Source organism: Mus caroli, unplaced genomic scaffold (genome assembly GCF_978045245.1).
Source record: "Mus caroli unplaced genomic scaffold, Mus_caroli_1 scaffold_8, whole genome shotgun sequence".
NCBI classification, from domain to species: domain Eukaryota; kingdom Metazoa; phylum Chordata; class Mammalia; order Rodentia; family Muridae; genus Mus; species Mus caroli.
The window spans coordinates 142,409,282-142,420,105 of record NW_028227263.1 but is presented as its reverse complement, the minus strand read 5'-3'; the positions used below and the strand labels follow the sequence as shown (position 1 = coordinate 142,420,105).

General features: G+C 49.3%; 2 protein-coding genes across 3 annotated transcripts; one reads left to right on the top strand and one right to left on the bottom strand.

Annotated features, from left to right (window-relative positions):
• Nucleotides 1–248: 248 nt before the first annotated feature.
• On the bottom strand, nucleotides 249–6,784 carry Oscar (osteoclast associated Ig-like receptor). 2 transcript variants are annotated; one of them, XM_021168703.2, is made up of 5 exons: nucleotides 6,730–6,784; nucleotides 6,169–6,201; nucleotides 1,147–1,446; nucleotides 622–903; nucleotides 249–462 (listed from the first exon to the last, which is right to left on the bottom strand). In XM_021168703.2, the coding sequence occupies exons 1-5, from the start codon at nucleotides 6,782–6,784 to the stop codon at nucleotides 317–319; spliced, it is 816 nt and encodes a 271-aa protein (XP_021024362.1). In that variant the 3' UTR covers nucleotides 249–316. The 2 variants fall into 2 exon arrangements, with proteins under 2 accessions (XP_021024362.1, XP_021024363.1); XM_021168704.2 differs by having other exon boundaries at nucleotides 6,748–6,784.
• Nucleotides 6,785–7,987: 1,203 nt separating this feature from the next.
• On the top strand, nucleotides 7,988–10,820 carry Ndufa3 (NADH:ubiquinone oxidoreductase subunit A3). The gene is made up of 4 exons (XM_021168314.3): nucleotides 7,988–8,094; nucleotides 8,304–8,378; nucleotides 10,110–10,187; nucleotides 10,656–10,820. Exons 1-4 carry the CDS (start codon nucleotides 8,085–8,087, stop codon nucleotides 10,745–10,747), a joined length of 255 nt encoding a protein of 84 aa, XP_021023973.1. The 5' UTR covers nucleotides 7,988–8,084; the 3' UTR covers nucleotides 10,748–10,820.
• Nucleotides 10,821–10,824: the final 4 nt, after the last annotated feature.

Genomic DNA, 10,824 nt, shown 5'->3' with positions numbered 1-10,824 from the left:
AATATGGAATTAGAAATTTTTGCTGGGTGTGGTAGAATGAACCTATGACCCCAACACGGCCAAAAAGAAAGAGAAAGGAGAGGTGGGGGGCAGGAAATAAGGTACAGGAAGGAAACAGAGGTTCTCAAGGGAGGATAAGGTCACTGACATTAACTGAGCATCATTTACCACAGGCCAGTCACTTCCTTTAATCCTTCAACAAGCCTAACAGAGTGGTGAAGAAGGATTAATCTAGTGGAGTCTGGAGGCCTAGAGTGTTCCAGAGGGGCTGGTCACCAAGGATCCCAGCTTCTCTGTCCATCTCCAGGCAGTCTCTTCAGTTTTGCTGGGGCAGGAGACCATCAAAGGCAGAGCTCCTGCTGTGCCAATCACAAGTAACTACGATGCCCAAGCAGATGAGGACCATTCCTGCCAGCCCCAAACGGATGAGGTTTCCCTGGGTATAGTCCAAGGAGCCAGAACCTGCGAGCCAAAAAGAGGGAGACAGGGTGTTGGTTCCGTATCCCAGAGTCTTGTTGCTTTTCTGTGTTTCTGGCACACAGATGGAGTTGTCTCTAAGTTTAATGGAGTTGATGTCCCCTGGTCGCTTGGGTCTGAAGGAGGAGAGCCAGAGCTTCTTACCTTCGTAACTGATGACCAGTGGCTGGCTGCGCTGTGATAGCACATAGGGGGCAGAAGGCGTGTGGTAATAGCAACAGTAGGTGCCAGGTGTGTGTGTGCCGATCAAAAGGAAGTCAGCCCAGGGCTGCACAGAGTCAATATACTGCAGAGGGGTTGCCACACCTACGCGGTACAGTGCAAAACTCATGCCCGGTATGCGGCCTGCACAGCGCAGGCTTACGTTGGCTCCCGGGGCCACCACAGGCCCAGGCAGTGCCACCAGTGATGGTCTGGGGAGCTGATCTGTGGAACACAGGCAAGGTCTTAGATAGGCTGACCTATCTGTCCTGATCGTCCTCTCCCTCCTCCTCCCCTCTCTTCTGCCTCCCTTCCCATCCCCCAAACTCACGTTCCTCTCCCCTCAGTAAGTTCAGGAATTTCTCAGTGTACCTCCCTATCTTCTTTCTCCTTGTGTTCCTTTCTACCCTCTCCTACCCTCCTTCACCTCACTCCTGTGCCCTTCTCCCAGTTCTTCCCGGACCTCACCTGTTACCAGCAGTTCCAGAACATTACTGGGCTGAGACCAGACACCTGGCCCCCAGCCTGTCTTGCGGTAGCAGCAGTGATAACTGCCCCCCTGGGCCGGAGTCACTTCTTCCAGGAAGAACTCAGCCAGCTCAACGGATACATCCCGGAGGAGAAGAGGGGTGACAAGGCCACTTTTGAAGAGTGCAAACCGCCAGGCAGGTTGAGGTGCACGGCAACTCAAGGTCACGTTGATTCCAGGAGTCACAACTGCAGCAGGATGAGCGCCCAGCCATGGCTGGGCGTATGAGGCTAGGGGCGCTTAATAAAAAAGACTGCTTGGGTCCTTAGGACCCTCCAACCTGGAAGGCCCAGGAGCTTAAGCAGAAGTTGGACACCATGAATCTCTATAAAGAAGGGGAGGGCCTGGAATACAACCACAGCCGGCCCAAACAAGCTGACAATCACAGGAATAGTACTCTTAACTTTGAGCTTTTTCCCATAGTTATTTGTTTGTGCTAAGGAACAATTCCAGAGCCTTATGCATTGTGGATAATCACTCACTCTATCACTATGATATAGACTCAAACCTCCTCTGGTTTTGTTTGTTTGTTTGTTTGTTTGTTTGTTTGTTTTGAGACAAGGTCTTATGTACCCTTAACCAGCCTTGAACTTGCTATGGAGTGGAGTATGACCTTGGATTCTGATTATAAGCCTATGCCATCTGATCCTCCTGGCTTATAAACCTGTGCCACCATCAGGCCCACCACCTCTCCCTCCTATCTATGCTGAACTGGGGCCTACTAGGCAACCAATCTACCAACTGCTACATCCCCAACCCCTGCTCCACAATTTTTGGCATAGTTTCAAAATGCCATACCAGAAATTGTTACTTTGTTTTAACGTAGTGTTACTGTTTTGGTTTTGAAACAAAGCCTCACTATATAATTCTTTTTGTCCTCAAGCCCATTATGGTGCAGGCTGGCTTCAAATGTGAATTCTTCTTTCTGCCTCAGCTTTCCAAGTGCCGAGATGACAGATCTGTACTGCCACACCTTGACAGAAGCCGTTATAGTTTGCAACATGTCAATAATCATTGCTATGGTTTGAACAAGCTCAACTGAATTTTTAATATAACAAGGTTGAAAGGTGGGTCTTGAACAGGAAAGAGAATAGGGGCTGAGGATGACTTTACAGTTAAGAGTATTTACTGTTTTTGCAGAGATCCTATGGTTGGCTTCTAGCACCCATATTGGACAACTCATAACTACTTGTAATTCCAGTTCCAGGGGGATCTTGATACCTCTGGCCTCTGCAGGCACCTGCACTCAAATACATCTACTTCTACACAGACACAAGGCAATGGGATAGAATGCCAGGTGTAGTGATGTACCTGTAATCATCCCCCAGAGAAGGCTGGGGCGTGGCTCAGTGGGAGAGCATTTGCCTAGAATGCCCCAGTGATGGACTGGGGTGTGCCTCAGTGGTTTTGCACCTGCCTAGAATCTGCCAGTGAGGGGCTGGGGGTGAGCTCAGTGGTAGAGCCCTTGCCTAGAATGACTCAGTGAGGGACTGGAAGTGTTGCTCAGTGAGAGCACTAGCCCACTATACATACAACCATTGTTTCAATCCATGCCTAGGACACAGCCAAACAACAAAACTGTAACATAAACCGAGGGGGGGGTGGGGGGGGCGCACGCCTTTAATCCCAGCACTCGGGAGGCAGAGGCAGGCAGATTTCTGAGTTCGAGGCCAGCCTGGTCTACAGAGTGAGCTCCAGGACAGCCATGACTATACAGAGAAGCCCTGTCTCAGAAAAAAAAACAAAGCAAGCAAACAAACAAACAAACAAACAAACCCATAACATAGTCAATGACCCAATACTTCCACTGCTTCACAATAGGCAAATTCTTGTTTGTTTGTTTGTTTGTTTGTTTGACACAGGAATTCTCTATGTAGCCCTGACTGTCTTGGAACTTGCTCTGTAGACCAGGCTGACCTTGGACTCAGTAATCCATTTATCTCTGCCTCACTAGTACTTGAATTAAAGGCAAGCACTGCCACTGGCTGGCTGTTGTTTTGGCTTGTGTTTGTTTGTTTTTTGTTTTTTTTGTTGTTGTTGTTGTTTGAGACAAGGTTTCTCTGTGTAGCCCTGGCTGTCATGGAACTTACTCTGTAGACCAGGCTGGCTTCAAACTCAGAAATCTGCCTGCCTCTGCCTCCCAAGTGCTGGGATTAAACCACTGCCCGGCTGTTTGTTTTTGAGGCAAGGTCTCATTATGAGTTCAGGCTGGTCTTGAACTCAGAAATCTTCTTGCCTCTGTCTTTCTAGTGCTGGAATTAAAGTTGTATACTATCACTGCCTATCACCATAGGCAATTCTTATTTGTAAATAAATTTAAAGAGGCTGTGCGTTGGTGGCACACACCTTTGATCCCAGCACTTGGGAGGCAGAGGCAGGTGGATCTCTGGGTTCGAGGCCAGCCTGGTCTACAGAGTGAATTCCAGGGCAGACAGGGCTACACAGAGAAACCCTGTCTCAAAATAAATAAATAAATTTAAAGAGGAAATATAACCATCTAATAATTGGAAAATATCTCTAAGACAGAACATAAGTTTAACGCTTAAGACACAGAACAGGATGACTCATGAAATACTAATTCTGATCTGGTAAGAAAAGGAGGAAGTATGTAAATTCATGGTGTGCATGAGTGCTGGGAGCCTTTCGGTAGGATTCAGGAACACGGGAAGGGGAAGAGGAAGACTGGGGAACCTTTCGGTAGGATTCGGGAACATGGGAAAGGGAAGAGAAGACTGTTGCATCTTTGGTAATAACTGGGTCTTTAAAATCACGAGTACCTATTTGAGTTATCATTTAAATAGATTTAAAATTAGGATGCTGGAGAAATGGCTTAGCAGATAAAAAGTACTTGTTGGCCTTGCAAAAACTTGGGCTAGGATTCTCAGCACCACATGGTGGCTTACAAGCAGCCATACCTGCAGTTTCAGAGGCTCCTCCTGCTGCCTTCTGAACTCTGCGAGCACTGGACATGCATGTGGTGTGTGTGCATGCAGGCAAAACATTCATGTACATAAAACTAAATGAACTGATAACTCAGGGAGGAATGGCTTCCCAGTGATTCTCAGTCCAAATTGAAGCATAGTGGGAAAAATTGAAGAGAGAAGAATTATCTCCTCCATCAAGAAACCTGAGGAAAAACCATTTCGGGGTGGGGACCTGAGGAGAGACCATCTCAGGGAGGGGACCTGAGGAGAGACCATCTCAGGGAGGGGACCTGAGGAGGGGAGAAACCATCTCGGGGTGGGGGACCTGAGGAGAGACCATCTCGGGGTGGGGACCTGAGGAGAGGAGAAACCATCTCGGGGTGGGGACCTGAGGAGAAACCATCTCAGGGAGGGGACCTGAGGAGGGGAGAAACCATCTCGGGGTGGGGGACCTGAGGAGAGACCATCTCGAGGTGGGGGACCTGAGGAGAAACCATCTCGGGGTGGGGGACCTGAGGAGAGACCATCTCGGGGTGGGGGACCTGAGGAGAGACCATCTCGGGGTGGGGACCTGAGGAGAGACCATCTCGGGGTGGGGGACCTGAGGAGAAACCATCTCGGGGTGGGGGACCTGAGGAGAGACCATCTCGGGGTGGGGGACCTGAGGAGAGACCATCTCGGGGTGGGGGACCTGAGGAGAGACCATCTCAGGGTGGGGACCTGAGGAGAGACCATCTCAGGGAGGGGACCTGAGGAGAGACCATCTCAGGGAGGGGACCTGAGGAGGGGAGAAACCATCTCGGGGTGGGGGACCTGAGGAGAGACCATCTCGGGGTGGGGACCTGAGGAGAGGAGAAACCATCTCGGGGTGGGGACCTGAGGAGAAACCATCTCAGGGAGGGGACCTGAGGAGGGGAGAAACCATCTCGGGGTGGGGGACCTGAGGAGAGACCATCTCGAGGTGGGGGACCTGAGGAGAGACCATCTCGGGGTGGGGGACCTGAGGAGAGACCATCTTGGGGTGGGGACCTGAGGAGAGACCATCTCAGGGTGGGGACCTGAGGAGAGACCATCTCAGGGAGGGGACCTGAGGAGAGACCATCTCAGGGAGGGGACCTGAGGAGAGACCATCTCAGGGAGGGAACCTGAGGAGAGGAGAAACCATCTCGGGGTGGGGGACCTGAGGAGAAACCATCTCGGGGTGGGGACCTGAGGAGAAACCATCTTAGGGTGGGGACCTGAGGAGACACCATCTCAGGGTGGGGACCTGAGGAGAGACCATCTTGGGGTGGGGACCTCCTTCTCTGGAAAGCAGGCTCCAGTGAGAGAAGCTGGTATACTTGGCATTGAGGAACTCCTATGTCTGGAGCCTTGAAATATGCCAGGCCTATAGTTTCCCTATAGAACTACATTAAATCCTCACTGCAGCCGACTCACCTAAGGAAATGGAGGCTTCAAGACCTCTGGGTTTTTGTTTTGTTTTGTTTTGTTTTTTGATTTTGGTTTTTCCAGACAGGGTTTCTTTGTATAGCCCTGACTGTAGAGCCCTGGAACTCACTCTGTAGACCAGGCTGGCCTCAAACCCAGAGATCTGCCTGCCTCTGCCTCCCGAGTGCTGGGATCAAAGGCGTGCGCCACCACGCCCGGCTAAGACCCCTGGTTCGTTCAAGGACATGTAATAATGAACAAGATTGTCTAGGTCTCCTTAACCTCCACATTCATGGTCTTCTCTATTCACCTATAGTGGTTACTAAAGAGATGAAGGACAAAGGGAAGGAAGAAGAGAGGAACATGCAGGGGGCAAGGAGGAGGGGATGGAGGAGGAAGGAAGGAAGGCTATGAAAGGGGGAAGGGAAAGAGACAGGAGAAAAGGGAGAAGGAAAAGAAGCAAGGTATGTAGTGGAGGGAGGGATGGAAGGAGAGAGGAAGAGAGGGGAATGAGGGAATCTGGAGTGAAGCTAGGCACAAAGATAAAATGAGTTGTTGGAGGCTAGGTGTGAGCAACATAGCATAGAGCAGGTGGAGTCTCCCACTCACCTGTTGGTGTGAAGTCAGCATGGCATGCAGGCCCTGCAGAAGGTGAAGAGCCGGTTTTTACAAAGTCCTTTGTGGACTACCGTCTCCCCTCTAAGGAGCCCTAGACTCTGATTACTTTGTTTCTTTTTCCTCTGAAAAATAAGAAGCCTGCCACCTTCTGTTTTAGGATCAAGCAAAACTCTGTACTTCCATTCCCCATACTTAAGAAGCTGCTGTCTGACCCAAGAGGGCAGGCCTCTGTTCCCCACCTTTCCTAAGAACAGTACCCGGCTCCTTGGGGTTTCTCTGCCTCGGGGTTTGAAGGTCTAGATGCCCCCTCCTCCAGCACAGTAGACTTGCCCATTACCATGAGAATTGAATCCATTCTTTGACCCCTAGATATCCCTTACCCTCCTCTGCCTGGAGATCCAGAGAAACCTATGCTCACCCCGGCCCAGCAATCTGTCTTCCCCCGATTAGGACTCAGGTATCTGGGTACCAGTCCTGACTCCTTTTTCTAAATTGGATGTTGAATTCCATATGAACAGATATAGCCCCCAGCCCAGCCAAGGATCCACACGCAGGGGAGGGACAGCTCACAGAGAGTCGACAGCTGGAGTATCAGCGACAGGACCATGGTGGGCACTCTCCGTGGAGCTGAGGAAAAGGTTGACCCTGCCTTTTAGACTCTGAGGAAATGAAGTAACACTAGAAAGCCATGTGAGAGTCCTGTTTAGGGAACAGAGGAGTCAGGTGGAGGCTCCTGGGTAACTGCGTCATACTTTCATTGTCCTGGAAAAAGTTGCAAGACGGAACAGTCATAGCCTCTGGTGTTCTTTAATTTAATTTAAAAGTAGGGGAGGAGGGCTGAGGATGTTGTTGCTAAGTAGAAGACTATTTGCCCAGAGTATTCTAGCCTCAGCACTGAGGAGAGAAAGAAAAGGGGCAGGTGGGAGGAAGGAAAATGGAAGAGAAGAAAAAACAACAAAAACAAAAACAAAAAGGCAGAAAGGGAAAAAGAAGCTGGCTGTACAATATGTACTATGCTGGTAACAAGAGAAGGCTCAGACTCCATTACTGCTCTCACTGTCCAGCCCAGATATGTTAATTTTTTAAAGTGATGTGCACAGTCTTGGAGGCTCAGGCTTGTAATCTCACCAGTTTGAGAAACCAAGGATGCTGCCAAGTTCAAAGATTGCAGGGCCAACTTGAGCCACTTAATGCCCTTTCTCAAAATAAAAAGTAATGAAAGGGCTGGAAAATGTGGCTCAACAATAAAAAATATGCCTAAAATCCACCAGCAGGGACCTGGGATCATAGACTCTATCAGCAAGTGGACGGAGGAGTGGCTCGGACAGAGATGGGTAGCCTAGCCTGTCCTGGTTTCAGTTTTCAGTACTAAGGGGCGGATGGAGGGAAAAGCCATGATCTGCATGCTAGTGCCACAAAGCACAGACAGTCCTTAATCTATTTGGGATTAATTTAGAATTTCCAGAATGAGTTTATGTCTAGATGTGATCTCAATGTAAAGCTGACTTTTTTTTTTTTAAGGTTTATGTATGTGAGTACACTGTTGCAGTCTTCAGACACACCAGAAGAGGGCGTCAGATCCCACTGCAGATGGTTGTCAGTCACCATGTGGTTGCTGGAAATCAGAGCTCTTAACCACTGAGCCATCTCTCCAGCCCAAAGCTGACTTTCTTACAGGAGAACGTTATGTTACTTCTCCGATGCATTTGCTAAGCTATGAACTGTAAGAAAAAGGTGAGACCAGCAGGTGTTCAAGGTGGTTTAAATCTTTCAGGCCTCTTAAGCCTCACTCCAGAACTACAACTCCCGAAAGTGTCCATGTCCTCGCCCAAGGGGCGGGGCCTCATGCAAGGAGAAGGACCACAACTCCCAGAGAGCTCCGCTCCCTTGTCGCCGCCAAGACCAAGATGGCCGGGAGTAAGTACAGGTTTGGAGCGCGCGGGGATCAAGTAGTTCCAGGAAACCGTGGGCTGATCCGTGGCTGAGTCTCAGTGGAGCCTTGGGGAGCGGTAATCCGTCCCAGAATAGGGGCGCGGCAGTCACGAGGGTGCAGAGCAGGGGTGATACGAGAGTGTTAGAGGTCACCGCAGTAGTCCCCAAGGGTGACTGTCTTCTCACCTCTCTAGGAATCTCTGCCTTCCTCAAGAATGCCTGGGCGAAGGAGCCGGTGCTGGTGGTGTCCTTCTCTGTCTGGGGCCTCGGTGAGTGCCCCCTTCCCCGGCGCGAACGTGCATCCTCCACCCGGAAGTCATCAGCATTCCACAGCACAGTTTCATCTCGCATCCCCTTGCCAGCCATATCCTGACATTACTGTCGCTCTTCCCTCACTACACACATCTACACAAGAGGTGCACATTCAACTCAGTTTGACTCCGTAGGCAGAACTCCTCGGCGAAGTCTGACTTATGCAAATCTCTCAGCAAGTCTCCCACCTTGCAGTGGGACAGGGCTATTCACAGTTCTGATGCATTGAAGCCTGGGAGATGGTGGTGAACTGTCAAATTTTCATTCTGAAAGTCTGGGGTGAGGCCTTGGATTTGGCAGCCATCACAGTACCAAAATTGTCAGTATTGCTGGCCCGGAGTGTGACAGTGAAGTTCTAAAACCCACCACCAGCTATCTACCACCCTGACTTTCAAAGACCTAGAATGCTCTAATGTATGTGGTTTTAATTGATTATATGTTGAAATAGTGATTTAAAGTATACTTGGTTCGTTCTTAAAGTTAAAATTACATTTTTAAGGTGTGTGTGTGTGTTGGCTACCAGTTGGTTTTGGGGGGTCGGAGGACAACTTACTGGAGTCAGTGCTCATTCTGAGTTCCAGTGAGCAGGTAATTTTAACTATTGAGCTCTCTCACAACACTAAGGTTAAAACTTCCTTGAACTGACTTCTTCTGTACCTTTTCAGTTTTCTTTTTTATAGAGGATACAAATCACTTAGCTCAAGTGGGCCTCAAACTCACAGCAGTCTGCCTTGGGTTCTCATGTGTTGATATCACACGCCTGAGCCACCACCCCTGCATATCTTTCTTTATTATTATTATTATTATTATTTTGGTTTTTGAGACAGGGTTTCTCTGTGTAGCCCTGGCTGTCCTGGAACTCACTCTGTAGCCCAGGATGGCCTCGAACTCAGAAATCCACCTCTGCCTTCCAAGTGCTCGGATTAAAGGCATGCGCCACCTCTGCCCGGCACATATCTTTTCTTAAAAGTGTGTGTGTGTGTGTGTGTGTGTGTGTGTGCGTGCCTCTGGAGGCAAGAAGAGGACATAGATTCTTTTTCCTTTGGAGTGGGAGATATTAGGCATTTATGAGCTGCCTGACATGGCTGCTGCGAATTGAACTCAAGTCTTCTGGATGATTAGCAAGTACTCTTACCTGAAGAGCCGTCTTCCAGCCCCCTCAGCTTTTACAAATTATGTATCTGTGTTTCTGTATCCACATATGTGGGAGTGCTCACAAAAGCCAGATAAGTTTGTTGGATGCTGTGGAACTGGAGTCAAAAGGTGCTAGGAGCCAAACTCTGCAAAACAGCAAGTGTTCTTAATTGCTGAGCCATCTCTAGCCCCTTAACACGTGTAGTTTAAGATGTGAAATTAACATGTGGCTATTAACTTGTATCAGCAACACTAGCCTGTTACATTCCTTTCATGGCTATAGCCCACATGGGCAAATCTAAAAGCTATCTATTGTGACCAGTCTTTGGGCCTCATGTATTCCTGAGTGCTTGTCTCCAACCTCTATGCTATTCTCCACTCTCAGGATTTACACTGACCCATGTTAAGTGGGGATGGTCGAGTGCTGAGGACCCACCAAAGGGCCCTACTGGTTGTGCTGGCCTTTTCTCGCTCCCTTTTGCCAGGGCTGTTTCTACGCTTTCCCTATCCCTGGAGAGCTACTTCATCCTGGGGTCTTTTGTCTTTCTCCACAGCTATAATTATGCCCATGATTAGCCCCTACACCAAGTATGCTAGCATGATCAACAAGGCCACACCCTACAACTATCCAGGTGAGCAGCGACCTGTGTTGGGGGGAGGGCCAGACATATCTGTGTAGGAGAGTCCTTAATGCATTGAAATGTTCTTTGTCCACGCTTTTTTTTTTTTTTTCCTTCTCAAGACAGGGTTTCTGTGTAGCCCTGGCTGTCCTGGAACTCACTCTGTAGACCAGGCTGGCCTCGAACTCAGAAATCCACCTGCCTTTGCCTCCCAAGTGCTGGGATTAAAGGCGTGCACCACCACTGCCCAGTTTGTCCACACTTTTAAGTTACCCTAACATGCTCTCTCCAGATTTCTGCTCATCTCCCAGTTCCTTTCTCTCCGTTGGAGATATCTCCCTCATTTCCCTGTGTCTTTGCCTCTGCTGAATCTCTGGCCCTCACTTTCCTTTTTCACCTGGAATACAGACACAAAGCAGCTGTTTTCTGCAGGACTCTGGAGAGCTGCTGGTCTCAGTGGCTCATCCTTCTGTTTTGCAGTGCCTGTGAGAGATGATGGGAACATGCCTGATGTGCCCAGCCACCCGCAGGATCCTCTGGGTCCAAGCTTGGAATGGCTGAAGAACCTGTGAAGGCCTCTGCTGATGGAAGAGGCCCCTTCCCTGTTGCTCTCCAATAAAAATGTGAAAACTAATAACCCCACAATCTT